At 38.6% G+C, this 22,326-nt stretch overlaps 1 protein-coding gene across 1 annotated transcript in view; it reads right to left on the bottom strand.

Annotated features, from left to right (window-relative positions):
- The window catches only part of FCGBP (Fc gamma binding protein), an 82,981-nt gene that overhangs the window by 43,454 nt on the left and 17,201 nt on the right, over positions 1 to 22,326 (bottom strand). Inside the window, exon 5 of the mRNA XM_060131569.1 lies at positions 1,935 to 2,082. Coding sequence (XP_059987552.1) covers positions 1,935 to 2,082 — 148 coding nt within the window. The remainder of the gene's footprint in view (positions 1 to 1,934; positions 2,083 to 22,326) is intronic.

Below are 22,326 nucleotides of genomic sequence, written 5' to 3'. Positions count from 1 at the left end.
TAGTAAGTGCACAAATCATAAATGTATGTAGCTCATTGAATGATCTCAAAATGAATACATCCTTATAACCTACACCCAGGTCAAGAAAGAGAATGTTTCCAGCATTCCAGCAGCCCTCTTCATTCTCCTTCTTAATCACTATCCACTCCCTACCTCCCATAAGGAGCCACTATTTTGGCTTCTAACACCACAGATTATTTAGCTTGTTTTTGAACTGTACACAAATGGAATCATATGTCTATGTTGTTTTGTGACTGGCTTCTTTCACTCAGTGTTATCCTGTGTACATAACTATAGTTCATTTTCGTTGCCATATGGTACTTGCTTGTTTAAAAATCACTACAGGGACTTCCCTGGTGGTCCAGTGGTTAAGACCCCGTACTTCCACTGCAGGGGTCACGGGTTTGATCCCTGGTCAGGGAACGAAGATCCCTCATGCCGCGGCCAAAAAAAAAAAATCACTACATATTTACCCATTCTACTGTTTCCACTTTGGGCTAATGAATACTGTCTTCTGACGCACATGTGCACAGTTTCTGTTGGGATGTGCTGTGGAGTTCCTAATGGTCATTTCTGGGTCATTTGGCTCAGCTTTAGTAGATGCTACCAAACATGTTTCAGTTTGAACTCCCATGATCAGTGTATGACCAATCTGGTTGCTCCACAGCCTCACCAATATTTGGCCTTGTTAGACTTTGTAATTTTAGCCATTCTAGAGGTGTAGTGGTATTGGGTTGTGGTTTTCATGTGCATTTCCTTGATTTTTTAGTGAAAAAATCAAGAATGTACTTGTTCACTTTAGTAATCTATTTGTTGAAGTCTCTTGCCCTTTTTTTTTTTTTTTTGCGGTATGCGGGCCTCTCACTGTTGTGGCCTCTCCCGTTGCAGAGCACAGGCTCTGGACGCGCAGGCTCAGCGGCCATGGCTCACGGGTCCAGCCACTCCGCGGCATGTGGGATCTTCCCGGACCGGGACACGAACCCACGTCCCCTGCATCGGCAGGAGGACTCTCAACCACTGCACCACCAGGGAAGCCCTCTTGCCCATTTTTTAAATTGGGTTGTCTGGTTTTTTTTCTTATTGATCTGTACAAATTCTTTATATATTCTGGATACAAGTCATTTTTTGTTAAATGTTTTGCAATTTTTTTTCTCCCACTCCGTGACTTATCTTTTCACTTTTTTTTTTGGCCCACATTGTGTAGCTTGTGGGATTTTAGTTCCCTAACTAGGGATCGAACCTGGGCCCACAGCAATGAAAGTGCACCAAGTCCTAACCACTGGACCATCAGGAAATTCCCTTTTTTCACTTAAAAATATATTGATTGATTTGGCTGCACCAGGTATTAGTTGCAGCGTGTGGGATCTTTGTTGCTGCGTGTGGGATCTTTAGTTGCAGCATGCGGGCTCTTAGTTCCCTGACCAGGGATTGAACCCCGGCCCCCTGGACCACGAGGGAAGTCCCCTTTTTCACTTTTTTAATGATGAAAAAATTCTTAATTTTAATGTAGTTCATTTAATCAATCTGTAACATTTCATGGCTGGCCTTTTTTTTTCTGTGTTGAATTCTTCTAATCCAGAAACATTCTATTTTTCCTATTTATGTAGATTTTCTTGGATTTATTTCACCAGTATTTAAATTTTTTCCAGAAATATTATGGGGACAGGAAGTAAGAATTCTGAGGGGACTTAGAGAAAATAGAAAAGTGATGTGAACCCTGCCACCTTGGCATGTGCTCTGTCTGAAGAAACTAATAAACATGCACTCTGAAGACTTTCAAAGGGACACTTTGTGCTTGATGTAATGGTTAGTGAGAGTGAGTGGGCTCTGGTAGATATTGACTCTGATGAGGAATGAATAGGTATTTCTCATCATTCTTAGGACTTGTGATCAAACCCTTTTACACCTGGACTCTGCAGAGTGGATCCTCCTACCTAGAGTGAAAACATGACACCATCCAGGAAGTTGAAAGAATGCCTCCCAGTCAGAGAGGCCATTTTTCTCTTCCTTGAATAGGTGAACTACAGGGGTTTGACAACTTCCTGCCTGAGCCATGCCCTTCTCCAGCAACCACAGATGGAACTGAAAGGAAAAAGGAAAAGCAGCAGGTAGTGGGCAAAATTATCTAACTCAAGATTTCAGAGCTGAGTTGATGCAATTCTATGAAGAGAAGCTTTTGGAAAACCTTTAAGACTGAGTTAGGGGACCCTAACTCAGAGAGCTGGGTTCTCCACCCCCAGCACCCTGTAATTCCTTTACCAAAACACATTTCACATTGTCTTGTAATTGTTTTCTTGACTTCCTTAATCTGAATAAGGATGTGTTTATTTTGCTGATCAGTGGATCCCCAGGGCCTGGTATAGTCCTGGCTCATAGTGGGTAGTTAATAATTATTTCCTGATTGAATGGAGAAATGAAGAGAAGCTCTGGAGGGGTGACACAGGTTTGTGGGGTTCAGCTCTGTCTGTTGTATGGCCCTTCGGTGGAAGTTGTCCTTCCCATAGCGATAATGGAGGGTGGTATAGATACTTTTTAGAGGCAGAGTGGGAGAATCAGGCTGCCTGGTCATATAACATGGATACACTGTACTTCAAGTACACAGCTCAGATCAATGGTCTCTGTGTTCATATTTTTTTCTAGGAAAAGTGATGTTGGCTATTTTTAAGCTTAGTCAAATATTGCTGTGACACACAACATATATGTATTAGCCAGATCTGAATAAATATAGACCATAGGACTACATATCTGAAATTTACAGAAACATTTAAAGAGAAAAATGCAAATGCCCTGGTGGTTAAGAACCTAAAGTCACTTGGCTGGCTAGTGCCAGAAATGGAATTCCATCTGGCTCTCTGGGCTCCAGGTGCAGTGCTATTTCCACTCTGCCACTGACTCACAAGTCCTTTTGGTGGGGACATATAAAATATTACTGTTTTGCACATGAAAAAGTAGTCAAACAATTCTGGATCACTTAATTGTTGTAGTTCCCACTTCTCTCCAAGGAAGCCCAGTATCTACCTTGAAGGACATCTATAAGGTGCCTTAAAGGCTCTTAAGTTGTTTGCTTAAATTTGCAATAGTTATACATACTTGTTGAACATTTTTCAACCAATTCAAAGTGTGGAGATAAAAAGTATAAGTATTGCCCACCTACCCTCCTCATTCCCCATCATTTCCCAGAGGATAACTCCAGTTAGCAGTTTGATGTATACCATTCAGTCCTTTATATATTCATATATACTTATATACATATATGCATATGTACACATACATAGCTCTTCTAATAAGGAAAAATGAGATCAGTTATAGGTTCAATTGTGTCCCTGCAAAATTCATATGTTGAACCCCTAATCTCCAATACCATAGAATGTGAGCTTATTTGGAAATAAGCTTGCTGCAGATATAATTAGTAAAGATGAGCTCATACTGGAGTAGGGTGGGCCCCTAATCCGATATGACTAGTGTCCTGATAAAAAGGGCAATTTGGACACAGAGTTAAACATGCACACAGGGAAAACACCGCATGAAGATAAAGGGAGAGATTGAGGTGATGCATCATCTACAAGCCAAGAAATGCTAAAAATTACCAGTAAAACCATAAGAAGCTGGCAGAAAGGCATGGAACATATTCTTCCTCACAAAGGAACTAACCTTTCTCCAAACCCTTCTGACATCTTGGTCTTGACTTTCTGACCTCTAGAACTGTGAGACAATGCATTTCTATTCTAAGCCCAAAAAGTGTGTTTTCTCAACACACAGATCCTGAACATGTTTTGTTAGATTTATACTTAAATACTTTATTTTTCTTTGGATCTATTGTAAATAGCATTGTGTTTTCAATTTTGGATTCTACATTTTCATTGTTAGTGTATAGAAATGCATCTGATTTTTGTGTGTTTATTATTTGTTTTTTTTTTTAGAATCCTTGGGATTTTCTATGTAATCATGTCATCTGAAAATAAGGACAATTTTATTCCTTTCCAATCAGTATTTTTTTAATCTTTGTTTTGCTTTGTTTAGCTGGCTAGAACTTCTAGTACTGTGTCAAATAAGAGGTGAACATCCTTACTTTGTTCCTAATAAGGGGAAAAACGTTCAGCCTTTCAGCATTAAACATGTTAGCTGTAGGTGTTTTTTTTCTTGTTTCTTTTTTTTTGTGGCCGTGCCACGCAGATCTTAGCTCCCCAACCAGGGATCAAACCCATTCCCCTCGCAGTGGAAGCACAAAGTCTTAATCACTGGACCACCAGGGAAGTCCCTGTTAGTTGTAGTTTTTTGGTAAATGCTGTTTTATCAGGTTGAAGCAGTTCCCCTTTATTCCTAGTTTGTTGGGGTTTTATCATAAATGGTGTTGGTTATTGCCAAATTATTTTCCCATGTCAATTGATATGATCATATAATTTTTCTTCTTTACCTTGTTGACATGGTGGATTACATTGATTTATTTTTTAATACTGAAGCAGCCTTGCATACCTGGAATAAATCCCACTTGGTTATGGTATAGAATTCTTTTTACACTTTGAAGGCTTTGATTTGCTAATATTTTTAAGGGTTTTTGAATCTAAGTTCACGAGGGATACTAATTTTCTTTCTCTCTCTTCCTCTTCCTCTTTCTTCTTTTTGTAATGTCTTTGCCTGGTTTTGGTGTCAAGGTAATTCTGGCCTCATTGAATGAGTTGGAGAGTGTTCCCTCTTCTATTTTCTGGAAGAGATTGCATAAAAGTGATGCTAATTCTTCTTCAAATGTTTGATAGAATTCTCTAGTGGAACCATCTGTACCTGGATATTCCTTTCTTTAGAGCCTTTTAATTACAAGTTCAATTTCTTTAATGCCTATTCAGGTTATCTATTTTATATTGGTTGAGTTTTTATAGTTTATGATTTTTGAAGAATTTATCTATTTCATCTAAGCTGTAAAATTTGTGAGTGTAGAGTTGTTCATAGTATCCCCTTATTACCATTGTAATGGCTACAGGGTCTGTAGTGATGTATCATCTTTTATTCTTGATATTGGTAATTTGGGTTTTCTCTTTTTTTACCCTTGTCAGTTCTGCTCTATGTTAATTAATTTTATTGATCTTTTCAAAGAACCAGCTTTTTGTTTCATTGATCTTCTCTATTATGTTCCTCTATTCAATCTTATTAATTTTTGCTGTTTATTTTTTCCTTCCTTTTGATTGCTTTGTGTTTATTTTGGTCTTCTTTTACTAGTTTCTTGGGTAGGAGCTTAGATTATTGGTTTGAGACTTGCCTTTTTTCTAATGTAAGCATTTAGTGCTATAAATTTCCCTTCCAGGGCTTCCCTGGTGGCGCAGTGGTTGAGAGTCCGCCTGCCGATGCAGGGGACACGGGTTTGTGCCCCGGTCCGGGAAGATCCCACATGCGCGGAGCGGCTGGGCCCGTGAGCCATGGCCGCTGAGCCTGCACGTCCGGAGCCTGTGCTCCACAGCGGGACAGGCCACAGCAGTGAGAGGCCCACGTACAGAAAAAAAAAAAAAAAAAAAAAAAATTTCCCTTCCAGCACTGCTGTAGCACATCCACATATTTTGATGTATATAAATATATATAATGTGCATACTGGTGTCGTTGGATAGAGTACTCTATGAATGTCAATTAGATCCTGTTGATCAGTGGTGTTATTCAGTTCTTCTATATCTTTGCTTATTTCCTCTCTATGTTCTATGAATGGTGAGAGTGAGGTTTTGAATTCCCTAACTATAATTATGGATTTGTCTATTTCATCTTTCAGCTCTACTGGTTTTTGTTTCATGTAGTTTGAATCTCTATTGTAAGTATACATTTAGAATTGCAATGTCTTCTTGGTGGAATGATTTTTTGTCATTATGTAATGTCCCTCTTTATTCTTAGCAATTTTCTTTGCTCTGAAGTCTACTTTATTTGATATTAATATAATAACTTGTGGCTTTTTAAAGTCAATATTTGCATGGCATATTTCTTCCCATCCTTTTATTTTTAACCTACGTATGTTATTATATTTGAAGTGAGTTTTTTTGGAGACAGCTTTATAGTTGAATCATGTTTTTTAAATTCACTCTTTTATTTTGTGTATTTAGATAGAAATTTACATCTAAAGTAACTATTGATGTGTTTGGGCTTAAGATTGCCATTTTATTATTCATTTTCCGTTTGTCCTCTCTGTTTCTCATTTTTCTAATATTCCTGTGGGTTATCTGAGCATGTCTTAGAATTCCATTTTGATTTATATTATTTTTGAATACATTATTTTGGATAAATTTCTTACCACTTGCTTTAGGTATTACAAATTAATATGTAACTTATCACTTAAGTCTAACATCAGTATTTTACCACTCTGCTGAAACTTTACTTCCATGTAGGTTCTTTTACCTTCCTCACTTTCCAAAATATAATTGTTTCAAGTGTTTCCTCCATCTACAGTAAGCACCACATCAAACAATGTTATAATTGATTTTAAATTATATATATGATTTTTAAAACTCATGAGAAAGGTAGCCTATTATATTTACCCCTGTTTTTACCCATTCTGCTATTCTTCCTTCCTTTCTGAAGTTCTGAGACTTCTCTTATTATTTGGAGTTTGAAGGACTTCCTTTACCCATTCTTTAAGGGTGGTTCTTCTGATGACAAAGCCTCTAGTTTTTCTTCATCTAAAAACTTAGATGGACTTCCCTGGTAGCACAGTGGTTAAGAATCCACCTGCCAGTGCAGGGGACACAGGTTTGATCCCTGGCCTGGGAAGATCCCACATGCCATGGAGCAACTAAGCCCGTGTGCCACAACTACTGAGCCTGCACTCTAGAGCCTGCAAGCCACAACTACTGAGCCCATGAGCCACAACTACTGAAGCCCATGTGCTCTAGGGCCCGCATGCTGCAACTACTGAAGCCCGCGTGCCTACGGCCTGTGCTCTGCAACAAAAGAAGCCACTGCAATGAGAAGGCTGTGCACCACAACAAATAGTAGCCCCTGCTCACCACAACTAGCAAAAGCCCATGAGCAGCAACGAAGACCCAACACAGCCAAAAAAAATTAAAAATAAAAATAATAAAAATAAAATAAATAAATGAAAACATTATTTCCCCTTAACCTCTGAAGGGTAATTTTGCTGGATATAGGATCCACAGTTGACAGTTCTTTTCTACTGGCACTTGAAACATATTATGCCATGCTTTCTTCTCAATGGTTTTAGATGAGAAATCCATTGTAATTTGATCAGCGTTTCCCTGTAGATAATGTATCATTTCTCTCTAGTGCTTTCAATATTCTTCTTGCCTTAGTTTTCATAAGGTAATTATGCTCTGTCTTGGTGTGTATTTCTTTGGATTTATTCTGTTTAGCTTCTTGAATCTGTAGGTTTATGTCTTTTGCCAAATTTGGTAAGGTTTAGTCATTATTTCTTCAAATACTTTTTTGGTCCTGCTCTTTCTTCTCTCCTTCTGATACTCTGTGATACAAATGTTAGATTTTTTGTAATTGTTCTGCAGGTTATCTAAGGATTTGGTGGGGGGTTTTTTTCCTGTCAATTTTCTCTCTGATTTTTTTATTGATTGGGTAATTTCTATTGTTCTATCTTCAGAATCACTTATGCTCTCCTCTATCATATTCATCCTGCTCTTGAGTCTTTCCAGTGAGTCTTTAATATCAGTTATGGTAGTTTTCAGTTTTATCATTTCCATTTAATTCTCTTTTACATTTTCTATATCTTTGGTGAAATTTTCTATTGTTTTCATTTGTCTCAAGAGTATTTGTAATTGCTTGATGAAGCATTTTTATGATGGCTACTTTAGATCTTTGTCAGATAATTCTAACATCTAATTCATCTCAGTGTTGGCATCTGTCGATTGTCTTTTCTCATTCAAGTTGTGATTTTCCTGGTTTTTGTTATGATATGTGATTATTTATTATGTCTTGAACATTTTAAATATTTTGATAGAAAACTCTGGATCTTATTTAACTCTTCCATTTTAGCAGGCAGTTACCATGTTTAGGTTTAGCAGGTAGGTCCTGGCCTAGTTTTGTGTGCTGTGGTTCCAATGACACTTTAATTTTCAGAGGACTTGTAGTGTTATTCTGTTCTTTTTCCTTTTCCCAGTTCTGGTTGCACTTGCACCCAATTCATGTTGTTACCACGAATGGAAACTGAAAGCATTTCCTAGCGTCCAGATGGTGCTGCTAGATTAGGGGTAGGAGACACTAGCATAAAGGGGTGGAGAGCGCTTTCCTGTACTGCCCAGTGCCAGTGGGGCTCCTGCTTGATCACTACTGATATGGGAGAGAAAAGCACATACTTGAGTGCCTTCTGTTGCTGGAAGGAGGCTACAGAGCCACTGAGCCTGGGCCACCTCCTGTCACTGGGTCAGAAGTTGAGAAATGCTGGTTCACTGTGTTGTTCCTCAAGTCCTAAGGTCCCCAGCCAGCTAGCCTTCTACTTTCTACCTTTCAAAGACCTCTTATGAATGTCTGCTGTATTATTTCCAGAGTTTTTCATTGCATTTATCAGGAAGGGGTAGGGAGAAATGAGCCTCTGCCATCTTGTCTGGAACCAGAAGTCTCCACTTATTATTCTAATAATTTATTTGTAGGGTTTTTTTTTTTTTGGATTTGCTATGTACACTATCATATTGTTTACGAATAATGAGTTTATACTTTCTTTCTCATCTTTATATCTTTTCTTTAGGCTCTCTATTACACAGTAGAAAAAAGGGCATATTGGGGGTATCCTAGTCTTGCTCCTGAACAGAAAGCAAAAACTTTCAACATTTTGCTACTGAGTATAATGCTTGCATAGTATTTTTGTGGGTACACATCATTATATTTTAAAAGTTCCTTCTATTTTTAGTTTTTAAATCATAAATGAATGTTTAGTTTATTAAATGATTCTTCTGCATCTATCTCAGTGATGTTAACATCCATTGTTGAGTATTTCCTAGATCTAGGGTTGCCAGGTCAAACACAGGACATTCAGTTAAATTTGAAATTCAGATAAACAAAATTAATTTTCAGTATAAGCATTTTCCATATAATGCTACTATAACTTTGTAAGTATGTCCCCTGAAATTTGTATGCTAAATCTGGCAACGTACCTAGATTCATTATTTCTTTAGGGGTTTACAAAATGGGGATTTCTAATTTATCATTCTTTCTTCATTTATTAGCTACTAAAAGAGAAACATCTGTATACTAATATATACATATACTACTATACAGAGAAACATCTCTCATTAATTCTTTGGTTATCCTGAGTTGCAGTGAATACAGAAAAAAACAACTTAAATGCTTCAATTTTCAGATTTAGACAGTTCTCTCTGAAGGTAAACAAACATTGTGTGTGTGTGTGTGTGTGCGTGTGTGTCTGTGTTTAATATTATTATGAATATATAGGTTTTGAACATATTTGCTCTTTCAATTTCCACGCTAGACCAGTAGGAGCCTCCTTAATTTACGGTATGGCAAGATGTTCCAGGCTCATCTTTGTACATTTCTTGACCAAATTCGGAATCAACCATTTCTCAGAGAGCTTTGATTCCTATCAGGAATTTACCAAGTTGTATTTAGAGACCATAATCTGGGCACTAGCAGGGGAACTGTCTTTTTGTTTAAATTTTTAAAAATTTTATAGAACATTTGTATGATTCCAAAGCCAAAACTTTATAATGAGGTATCTTCACAGAGGTCTCACTGCCATCTCTGTGCCCTCTACCATATTTCCTCTTTTGCCCTATATGAAACCATTTTTATTCATCTTTCCATTGTTTCTTTTTGAAAATATATATGTGTGTATTTTCATTTCCCTTCTTTCTTACACAAAAGGTAGCATATCATATACACCATTCTTCACTTTACTTTTTTGCGTAACACTTCATCATGGAGATCACACCATAACAACATGTAAAGATCATCTCCATTCTTTTTTAGAGTTGCATAGTGTTCTACTGTATAAATATACCTTAGGCTTATTCAATCAGTTCGCTACTGATGGATATTTTGGTTTCAAGTATTTTTCTGTTACAAAAACTCATATCACAAATAACTTTATGCATTCATTATTTTGTATTTTTGCCACTGTATCTTTGTCATAGAACCCTAGAAATTATATTAAAATGAGAACTTCTGGATCAAAAGGAATATATAATTTGGTTAGTAGTGAGATTGATAGGTAAAAAGCCACATGTATGTGACTTTGCTGGAAATTGCCAGATCCTCCTTCCTGCGGCTTGTACTAGTTTTCATTCCTACCAGCAATACCAGTTTCCCCACAACGTGACAGCAGAGTATGATGTCAATCCGGTAGGTGAGAAATTATATCTCAATGTAGTTTTAGTTTGCATTTCAAGTATTATAAATGAGGTCAACCACCTGCTCATTTGTTTAAGGACTTGTGTTTTCTGTGAATTCTGTTCTTCTGTCTTTTTACTTTTCTCGTTGTGTTTTCTGCCATGCAAAACTTTATTATTATGTAGTCAAATGTATCAATCTTTTCTTTTACTGCTTCTATATTCTGAATCATGGTTAGCAAAATTTTGCCCACTTCAAGATTATAAAGGAATCCATTATGTTTTCTTTTAGTATTTTTATAGTTTCGTCTTTTAAAATACAGATCTCTGACCCTTTTTTTTTTTTGACCTTTAACCCTTTTAAAATTTATCCGGTGTATGGTGTGAGGAGCAGATTTAATCTGATCTTTTTCCATATGATTCTCCACTTACCTCAGTACCACTTATTTTAAAAATCCTTCTTCCCTCCAATGGTTTGAGATGCAACCTTTATCATCTACTAAATTTCTATATGCACGTGGGTCCATTTCTGAATTTTCTAGGCTGTTCTTTTGGTCTATCCATTCATATGCTAATACCTCATAGTTATAATTACAGAAGTTTTATAGTATGTATAACTCTCTGGTAGTGCCTCTCTATCATGGTCCTCTTTCTCAGAGTTTTCCTAGCTGTTCTTATTTATTCTTTCAAATAAGTTTTTATAGTCAACTTTTCTAATTCTAGATTAAAACCTGATGGTATTTTTAAGGGAGCTGCATTATATTTATAAATTAACTTTGAAAGAATTACTATCTTTGGGATTTTGCTGGTGGTGCAGTGGTTAAGAATCCACCTGCCAATGCAGGGAACACGGATTCAACCCCTGGTCCCGGAAGATCCCACATGCCGCAGAGCAACCAAGCCCGTGCACCACAACTACTGAGCCCACGTGCTGCAACTACTGAAGCCCGTGCGCCTAGAGCCCGTGCAACAAGAGAAGTCACCACAATGAGAAGGCCATGCACTGCAACAAAGAGTAGCCCCTGCTCGCCGCAACTAGAGAAAGCCCGTGTGCAGCAATGATGCAGCCAAAAATAAATAAATCCACCCACAAATAAATAAATAAAATTTAAAAAAAGAATTACTATATTTATTATGTGAGACTTCTATCCAAACACACTGCCCTTCCATTTGTTCATGTTTACTTTTGTGTCCTTCATGAGTATTTATAGTTTTCCTCATATAAGTTTTACACATTTCTTAAGTTTCTGCCTGGGTATTTTATTATCATTACTATTTGCTCTTGTGAATAGGGTGTGCTCTTCTATTATCTCTTCTAACTGGATACTGTTGAAGGCCGTTGATTTCTGTACATTAATTGTATGTCATGTTACTTAACTAAATTTTCCTATTTGTGGTTGCTCTTTGCTGATTCTTTTACAACCATATAATCATCAAATAGAGACAGTTTCCAGTTCTTATGCCTCTAATTAGTGTTGGCTAATGGCTCCAGCATAAAGTTAAAGGGACTGAAGATAGAGTGCACCCTAATCAGAATACTATCTCCCTCCCTCTGTGACAGGAGACTGGCTCTATCAATTAACCCCATTCTCTAAATCTCTGCTTCCGCACATCATCTTATAATGACGATCAAACTTCTTTAAAATACATATGCACATGCGCGCACACACACACACACACACACACACACACACACACACACACACACCTTTCTAACAACTCGTTCTGCCCTAACTACAGCCCTCTTACTCCCCTTTCCATCAGAGTCAAGTTTCTTGAAAGAGCTATGTATACTCTCTGGCTCAACTTTCTATATTCTTCCACTTTCTACATTCATTCTTTCTACATTCTTCAGCCCCTACAGTCTAGTTCCCACCCCTACCACTGCACTGAGTTTATGCCAGCCTAGGTTACCAATAATCATTGTAATTATATCCAGAGAACATTTTCCTGCTCTGGTGTGATCTCTCACAAGCACCTCTTTTATGAATTTTCTCCTTCTGTTGGCTTCTCTGACAGCACATACTTATGTACACACACACACACACACACACACACACACACACACACACACACACACCTGGTTTGCTTCTAACCACTCAGGCTGGACTTTCAAGCTCCTAATCCTTTGTCACTTCTCATCTTCGAGCCTCTGTCATTGCTGCCTCTTCTTACATTCCATACTCTTCCTAAACCGTCTCGAGGAGCCTTCTCTCCTTTCCTGGCTTCAGATACCACCATAAGGTGACTCATACCCTATAATGGTTTTAATGACCTTCTGCTTTTGTTATATTTCTTATTGTAAATAAGATCCCACACAGCAGTTATCAATATTCATTATTTACCACCATATAATGGCTGAGATGTAAAAACTAAGTTGATGGTGCTAGGCCAATATAAGTACAGTGATAAGAAACATGGCACAGTAGTTCTTGATAACACGGGTACAAGTTCAGGAGAAAAATCCATGATTCTACACCAAGTGAGGATTTTGAAAATTTTAAGAACAGTTCTCCTTTGAGTTCCAGATGGTGTGTCTAATTGTCTAGTTGATACCTGCTGGATGTCTCAAAGGCACCTCAAACTTAGCATATCCCAAATCTCATTGTCTCCCTCCACCTACCCAGGTCTTTTTCTTATTCTGAATCTCAGTGAACGATGCCACCACTGGCACCAGTTCTACAAGCCAGAAACCCAAGAGTAATTTTCCTGTTTAATTTTTTAAATTAATATACAGTAGAATTGACATATATGGATGTCTGTTACCACTACCACAATCAAGATACAGAACAGTTTCACCATTCCCCAAACCTTCCTCATGTTGTCCTTTTTCTTTTTTTTAATTTTATTTATTTATTTTTGGCTGCATTGGGTCTTCATTGCTGCGCGCGTGTGGGCTTTCTCTAGTTGCAGCAATCGGGGGCTACTCTGCGTTGCGGTGCACAGGCTTCTCACTGAGGTGGCTTCTCTTGTTGCAGAGCACGGGTTCTAGGCGCACAGGTTTCAGTAGTTGTGGCTCATGGGCTCTAGAGCACAGGTTCGGTAGTTGTGGCGCACGGGCTTAGCTGCTCTGCGGCATGTGGGATCTTCCAGGACCAGGGCTTGAACCCGTGTCCCCTGCATTGGCAGGCGGATTCTTAACCACTGCGCCACCAGGGAAGCCCCATGCTGTCCTTTTGTAGTCCCACCCATGCTCTCCCCATAACCCCTGGCAACCACTGAATATGTTCTCTGTTCCTACAGTTCTTTTTCAAGAATGTCTTATAAATGGAATGAGACATTAAGTAACTTCCAGTTCCATATATCCATTTGACTCTGGGACATTCCCACATAAATGTTTCATGGGTACCTTAACCCAACATCATAACCCTCCTTCCAAATCTGCTTCTCCCCCTGTATCTTCTCAGTGAACAATACGTCATCATCCAGTAGCCCAAGCTTGGTTCTTCTCCCTTCCTTTCATCCCCACTTCTAATGAGTCACTTAGTCTTATTACTTATACTTCCTTTACATCTCTCAAATTCATCTATTTATTTCCAAGTCAACTGCCATTTTTCCAAGGGATTCAGGTAGCCATCTCTTAGCTGGATTATTGCAATAGCTTTCTGGGTTTTTTTTTTTTTTTTTTTTTTTTGCTCAAAGTCTTATTCCCTTTGCATCCATATCTATACTGTAGTAAGAGTGATTGTCCTAAACAAACAAAATCTTGTCAAATCATCCCCCAGCTTAAAACCCTTCAGTGGTTGTCCCTTACACTTAGGAGAGATCTTAAACTCCTTGGATGACATTCAAGACTCTGCAAATTATGCCTCCAGCTCTCCTTTCCTATCTCAGCTCATCACTCCTGGTCCCCCCTATGTCTCCTACACAGACGCTCACTTGCGCTGTTTCTTCTTTTAGTCTGGAATGCCCTTCTCCCTCACGGCTCTAAATCCTACTTATTCTTCATGTCTGTTTGGCTATAACCTCCTGCCTGGGTTAAGTGCCATCTACTTTTATTCCTGTAGGAGAACCCCAATGCTTCCCTTATCTTTTCTCTTACTAGAGTGATTTTCAAAGTGGATCTGCAGACCCCTGCATCTCCCCAACCCTTTCAGAGGGTCCCTGAGGTCAAAATTATTTTCATAATAAAAGTAAGTTGCTATTCAGATTTTTTATTATGTTGAAATTTGCACTGATGGTGCAAAAACAATGGTGGGTAAAACTCCTGGCCCTTGTCCCGCATCAAGGCAGTGGCACTGAACATCCTAGAAGTTGTTGTATTCTATACAACCACTCATAGCTAAAAACAAACAACAAAAACCAGTTTCACTTAAAATCCTTCATGAAGCAGTAAAAATTATTAATTCCACTAAACCTCTACCCTTGTATACTTTAATATCCTATGTGACAAAATGCAAGGTATGTATAAAGCTGCATAATGATATATGATGACTGTCTCAAGAAAAAGCTTTTGTTTATTTGAGTTATGAACTGTACTAGCAGCTTTTGTCATAGTGTAATTTTATTTTTACATTGAAAGAACAATTTAAAAACTATAGACTTAAGTATCTGGCAGATATTTTCTCACAAAGAACAAAGTGAGCTTTCCCTTTAAGGAGAATAACTGACAGAATTTGTGACAAATGATAAAATCTGAACCTTAAAGGGGAAAAACATATCTGCCACCATGTGCTTAACAATTTTCTAAATATTTATAGATTTTCTGATGAGATCATTGTGGATACTTATGACTATGATTTTTGATATTATATAATGGAAATGTTTCAACATTTTTGGAAATCTGAATAACTCAGTAAACCAGTATTTTCCAGATATGTGATGCGTGATGTTATTAAAAAGTGAATAGGTAAAGGATCTGTTCAAGATAGGTAAAAGAGCTATTCAAAATGCAAGCCAGACCAACACATTTTTAAAAGTTTGTTGATATGGTTTCAGACTGCACATCGCAACTAACCTTTAAGAAACTACCATTTGTAAAGTTTTGCTGTAGTGTTAAAAATAAAGATCCACGTTTATCTAGAGAGACTATGAAATATACCCCTCTATTGTAACTGCTCCAGACTTTCCTCATATACTTCAACCAAAACAACATTTCACAACACACTGAATGCAGAAGCAGTTATCAGAATCCAGTTGTTTTCTATTAAGTGGGACATTAAAGATATTTGAAAAACTCAAAACAATGTCAGTCTTCTCAACAGACTCTCTTGTGTGTGTTTGCTTATGGCTCTCATTAAGATTGATTAAGCCTACTGTACATAATTTCTCACTGATTACAACTAAAAGCTCTGGCCAGAATAGATAAAGCAACTACCTGAGGACCCTGAAAAGTAATTGAGGGCAGGCATATTGGGGAGGGAAGTCAAAATTCGAAAAATTACTGATATGGTAGTGAAGTTTCTGTGGGTTTTTTCCCGCTCCTATATCTCCCTACTTTAACCAGATGGTGATCCAAATCCCAGATCTGGGAGGCAAACGAAGGCAGAAAAATTTTAAGAAATTCTCTTTTCAGTCAGAGGACAGGAAAGGATCACCTATAAGCAGAAAGTGTATGTGTGGGGGGCAGGGAGATGTTGGGGAAGCCAACAGAGAAATTAAATTTTAAAAATTCAAACTGAGAAGAAGACAAAAAGGGGGAAAGATAAGAACAAAACACAGAGGGAACAAACAGAAAACAAATAATAAAATGATAGACCTAAGTCCAATTTATCAATAAATACATTACACTTAAATGAACTAAGCATACCAATTAAAAGGCAGAGATTGTCAGGTTAGGTTAAAACTATATGCTGGGACTTCCCTGGTGTCACATTGGTTAAGAAGCCTCTTGCCAATGCAGGGGACACAGGTTCTATCCCTGGTCTGAGAAGATCCCACATGCTGCAGAGCAACTAAGCCCGTGCGCCACAACTACTGAGCCCACACGCCGCAACTACTGAAGCCCGCGCGCTCTAGGGCCCACGTGTCGCAACTACTGAGCCCGTGTGCTGCAACTACTGAAGCCTGTGCACCTAGAGCCTGTGCTCCACAACAAAAGAAGCCACCACAATGAGAAGCCCAAGCACCGCAATGAAGAGTAACCCCCGCTTGCCACAACTAGAGAAAGCCCGCACGTAGCAATGAAGACCCAATGCAGCCTTAATTAATTATTTTAAAAAAGAAATGCACCTCTTTTTTTAAAAAAAAAGAATAATCTTAAAAAAAAACTATATGCTGTCTGACTTTAGAGTGACTTCAGCATCATGGCAGCGTGACACTCCTTTGTGTCTCCCCTTCAATCTACAACCAGTGAAACATCCATAACTCAACAAAGGTGCCTCATCCCAACACATCAGGATGCCAGAGAACTCCTCACATCTGTACATCTAAAGGTGGGTGGATTGGAACACATAGAGGAGGCAGAACAGGGGGAACAGCAGAGGTGGTTTGTGACCTGACCCCTGGAACCTGGCCATGGTGGCTGATCTTGCAGAGAACCCAGTAGCATCAGGGAGACAGTGTACATGACACCAGCCTCCCGGCTGCAGCAATGCTGCTGGCCACAGGGAACCACACAGCAGCAGCAGCAGGGCCTGTGACCCTGTCCATCAGGGTCCAGCTACAAAGGGACCCACAACTCCAGCCCTGCCCTGTCTGCAGCAGCAGAGCCCACCAACCTGAAAGCCTGGTCATGACAGAGATGCCTGCCACCCTGGCTCCCCCTTGGCTCCCCGCTTTGACAGAACCAGGACACCCCAGATATGGTGGAGGCGTGCACCATCCCAGTGCCCCAGGTGGTGATGCCACATTGGCGGCATCAAGGCACCAAGCAGCTACACTGAGGGCACCAAGGGACCCCTCTGACAGAGGCAGTGGAGAGCGGAAAGTACTCCTTCTCAAACATGTATAACCGGGGGTAGCTCTGGTAAGAGAACCCAAAAGCTTTGCTATAGCGCCACCTACTGGAAAACACAAGAAAGGCCTCTTATTGCTAATGAATCCTTAGCCTCAAGTTCAAGGGGGAAAAAAAAGCTTTACCTGAGGAAGAAGGTTGTTCACTACTCCAAATGCTCCAGCTAAGGAACAACTTATCAGGCACCTTGAAGAACCATGGTAACACGGTATCACAAAAAGACAATGGCAATTCTCCAGAAACCAAACTTAAAGTCACAGAATATTGTGATCTAATTGACAGAGAATTTAAAATACCTGTCATGAAGAAACTCAGTGAGCTGCAAGAAAACTCAAAAAGGCAGCTCAATGAACTCAGGAATAAAAATAATGAACAGAAGGAATACTTTACTAAAGAGATTGAAACTTAAAAAAAATAACCAAACAGACTAGACCTGAAGAACTCGATAAATGAGATGAAGAACCTTTAGAAAGCATTGGAAATAGGGCAGACCACATGGAAGAGAGCTCGAAGATAGAAATCTAGAAATGATACAGGTAGAAGAGGAGAGATAGTTAAGATATTTAACGGATTACTCAGTTTTTCTGGGTCTCTCTCATGTATACATGTTATTAAAATTTGATTTTCTCCTGTTAATCTATCCCATGTCAATTTAATTCTTAGAGCAGCCAGAAGAACCTAGAAGGATAGAGGGACATTAATTCCTCCCCAGTAGTTGATGACAAGGATGGAATGAAACTTTACTGGCTGGACACTACTCGCCCTAAGGCTACTACAGTTAAGAGATCCTGGGACACCTGACAAAAGCAGGCAAAAGGTAAGAATTCTTACCATGTCAGTCAGTCTCCCAGATCTCTGCCTGCAGCATCTGTAGAAACCAAGAGTCGTGAGAATTTTCCTCTTTTTTTTTTTTTTTGAGGATTTTCCTCTTTTTTAAAAACTAGATTCACAGGAGAAAATATTTGTAGATCTAGCTCCTTGGACTCCGTGACTCTTGGTTTGAAGTTTGGTAGAATATTCCTGGTTTGTGGATCCTTTTCCTCCCAAAGATGGTCATTGTTTTTCTTTGTCTGTCTTTTGTGTCCTCTGTCATAAGGAGGAAAACCACTGGCCAGATTAGGTTTTCCTTTCTTTTTGTTATATGTCCTGAGAACCTCACTCATTGACCAGTGAGAATATTCTTTCTGATCTCCTCCATCTGGAAAGTGCACGTACCAACACATATTTGGCAGTCAGTTGAATAGACTGGGATTCCAAGCTGAGTGTTTGCAGTGTTCAACTGGGTCAGCTCTCAGAGGAGTTTGTCATGAGGGTCTCAGTCCATAAGGGGCCTTTGTCATCTCAACCTTTGTTGTTACCACTTGTACAATGAAGGTCTTTGAGTTCTTAGACTATTTTGGGGAGTGAACTTTCTGGATCTTGTGAGGGCTGCATCCTTTGCACTCTCTTGTGGGGCTGTCTCTTGTGTTTTATTGGTTTGAGTTACTATTAAGATCCTACTCGTCAATGGCCAAATGATGGCCATTTGAATTGGAAAATTTTCGAAACTGGTAAAGTTTTAGAGAGTTCTTATCCTCAACAATTGTACCTATTTTAATTGGTATGCAGAAGCCCCAAGGCTTCAAAATTCCAAAATAGCTTGATGGAAGGATTTGCTGTAGAAGGCTAATGAATGATTAAAGATATAAATAGTACCTAAAACAAAGGACTGTAAGACTGACATAGCTCCCCTCTATCCTCCTTTATTTGACTACTAATTCTAGTAAACCTCTCACTGAATTGAAGAGACTATTAAAAAGGTTACCTTTAATTTGTGGTTGCCAAGGTGGGGGGGGGGAAGGGAGAGGGATGGACTGGGAATTTGGGGTTGGTAGATGCAAACGATTATATTTAGAATGGATAAACAAGGTCCTACTGTATAGCACAGGGAACTATATCCAACCTCCTGGGATAAACCATAATAGAAAATAATATTTTTTAAAAGAATGCATACATGGATAAAACTGAGTCACTTTGCTGTGCAGCAGAGATTGGCACAATACTGTAAATCAACTATACTTCAATTTTAAAAGAACTACTAAAAAAAAAGGTTACCTTTAGAAATGGGACCACCTGAGGCTGTAGGTGATCTTCTTCAGGTCAAAGGCCAAACTGAGGGCCATAGTTAAAGAATTTCTTAAGTGCAAAGAAAACAAAAAATAAAATGGCAGTGCTAGGTCCTCATTTATCAATAATCACCCGAAATGTAAATGGATTTAATTCACGAATCAAAAGACACAGAATAGGTGGATGGATTAAAAATTAAAACAACTATATGTTGCCTCCAGGAGACCCACATCAGTTCTAAAGACAAACAGGCTCAAAGTGAAGGGATGGAAAATGATGCTCCAAGTAAATGGAAGCCAAAAGAAAGCAGATACAGCCACACTCATCAGACAAAATAGACTTCAAGCCAGAAAAGGTAACAAGAGAAAAGATGGATATTATATATTGATAAAGGGGAAAAAGCATCAAGAAGACTTAACAGTTATTAATATATATGCACCTAACATAAGAGCACCAAAATATATAAAGCAATTATTAACAGATCTAAAGGGAGAAATTGACAGCAACGTGATAATAGTAGGGGACTTAACAGCCCACTTACATCAGTGGATAGATCATTCAGACAGAAGGTCAAAAAGGAAACAGTGACCTTAAATGAAACATTAGACCAGATGGATTTGACAGATTTGTAGAGACCATTCCATCCAAATGCAGCAGGATACTAATTTTTCTCAAGTGTACATGGAACACTCTTAAGGATAGATCATATGTTGGGCCACAAAACAAGCCTCAGTAAATTTAAGAAGATTGAAATCATATCAAGCATCTTTCCCAACCACAATGGTATGAAACTAGAGGTCAACTACAAGAAGAAAGCTGGAAAAATCACAAATAGGTGGAGACTAAACAACACGATACTGAACAAGGGGTCAATGGAGACATCAAAGGAGAAATGGAGAAATACCTGAAGACAAATGAAAATGAAAATATGAGATACCAAAATCTATAGGATGCAGCAAAGCAGTACTAAGAGAAAAGTTTATAGCAATACAGGCCCATCTCAAGAAATAAGAAAAATCTCAAATAAACAATCTAACTCTATACCTAAAGGAACTAGAAAAAGAAGAAGAAACAAAGCCTAAAGTCAGAAGAAGGAAGGAAATAATAAAAATCAGAGCAAAATAAATGAAATAAGGACAAAAAGACAAGAGAAAAGATCAATGAGATTGCTGGTTCTTTGAAAAGATGTTAGAAATTGGCAAACCTTTAGTTAGACTCACTAAGAAAAAAAGAGAGAAGACTGATAAATAAAAACAGGAAAAAAAGGAGAAATAACAATGGAAACCACAGAAATACAAAGGATTATAAGAAAATATCATGAACAGTTATACACCAACAGATTGGACTACTTAGAAGAAATGGATAAATTCTTAGAATCATACAACCTTCCAAGACTGAATCATGAAGAAATAGAAAACACAAATAGATCGATCACTAGCAAGGAGATGAAACAGTAATCAAAAACCTCCCCAAAACAAAAGTCCAGGACCAGATGGTTTCACTGGTGAATTCAACCAAATATTTAAAGAAGATTTAATACCTATCCTTCTCAAACTCTTCCAAAAAACTCAAACATAAGGGAATGCCTCCTAACTCATTTTATGAGTCAACATCACCCTGATACCAAATACAGACAAGGACAATACAAAAAAAACAAAATCATAGGCCAATATCTCTGATTAACATGGATGCAAAAATTCCCAACAAAATATTATCAAACTGAATACAACATTATACATTAAAAGGATCGTACAACATGATCAAGTGAGATTTATTTTAGGGAGGCAAGGATGGTTCAACATCAGCAAATCAATCACTGTGATATACCGTATTAACAAAATGAAAGATAAATATCATATGATCATCTCAGTAGATACAGAAAAAAATTTGACAAAATTCACCCACTTATGATAAAAACTATCAATAAAATGGGTATAGAGAAAGTATACCTCAACAGAATAAAGGCCATATATGACAAATCCACAACTAATATCATACTTAAGGGTGTAAAACTGAAAACTATGCCTCCTAAGATCAGGAACAAGACAAGGATGCCCACTCTCATCACTCTTATTCAACACAGTACTGGAAGTCTAACCAATGCAATTAGGCAAGAAAAAGAAATAAAAGGCACCCAAATTGGTAAGAAAGAAGTAAAACTGTCACTACTCACGGAAGACATGATTTTACACATGGAAAACCATAAATACACCCAAAAAAACTATTATAAATAATAAACAAATATGGTAAACTTGCAGCGTACAAAATCGATATACAAAAAACCTGTTTAATTTCTATACATTAACAGTGAGCTAGCAGACAGCTAATATCTAAAATATATAAAGAACTCATACAACTCAAACAACAAAAAAACAATCAATTAAGAAATGGACACAGATTGGTTCAAGATGCTGGAGTAGAAGGAAGTGTGCTCACTCCCTCTTGCGAGAGCACTGGAATCACAACTAACTGCTGAACAATCATCAACAGGAAGACACTGGAACTCACCAAAAAAGATACCCCACATCCAAAGGCAAAGGAGAAGCTGCAATGAGATGGTAGGAGGGGCGCAATCACAATAAAATCAAATCCCATAACCGCTGGGTGGGTGATTTACAAACTGGAGAACAATTATACCACAGAAGTCCACCCACTGGAGTGAAGGTTCTGAGCCCCACATCAGGCTTCCCAACCTGGGGGTCTGGCATTGGGAGGAGGAATTCCCAGAGAATCAGACTTTGAAGGCTAGCGGGATTTGATTGCAGGACTTCGACAGGACTGGGCGAACCAGAGACTCCACTCTTGGAGGGCACACACAAAGTAGTGTGCACATCAGGACCCAGGGGAAAGTGCAGTGCCCCACAAGAGACCAAACCACACCTACCTGCTAGTGTTGGAGGGTCTCCTGCAGAGGTGGTGGCTCAGAGTGGGGACAAGGACACAGGCAGCAGAAGTTCTGGGAAGTACTTCTTGGCATGAGCCCTCCTGGAATCCACCATTAGCCCCACCAAGGAGCCTGCAGCCTCCAGTGCTTGGTCATCTCAGGCCAAA

This window comes from Lagenorhynchus albirostris, chromosome 19, assembly GCF_949774975.1.
Source record: "Lagenorhynchus albirostris chromosome 19, mLagAlb1.1, whole genome shotgun sequence".
NCBI lineage: Eukaryota > Metazoa > Chordata > Mammalia > Artiodactyla > Delphinidae > Lagenorhynchus > Lagenorhynchus albirostris.
Note: the sequence above shows the minus strand (reverse complement) of the source record. Positions and strands in the feature narration are given on the sequence as shown.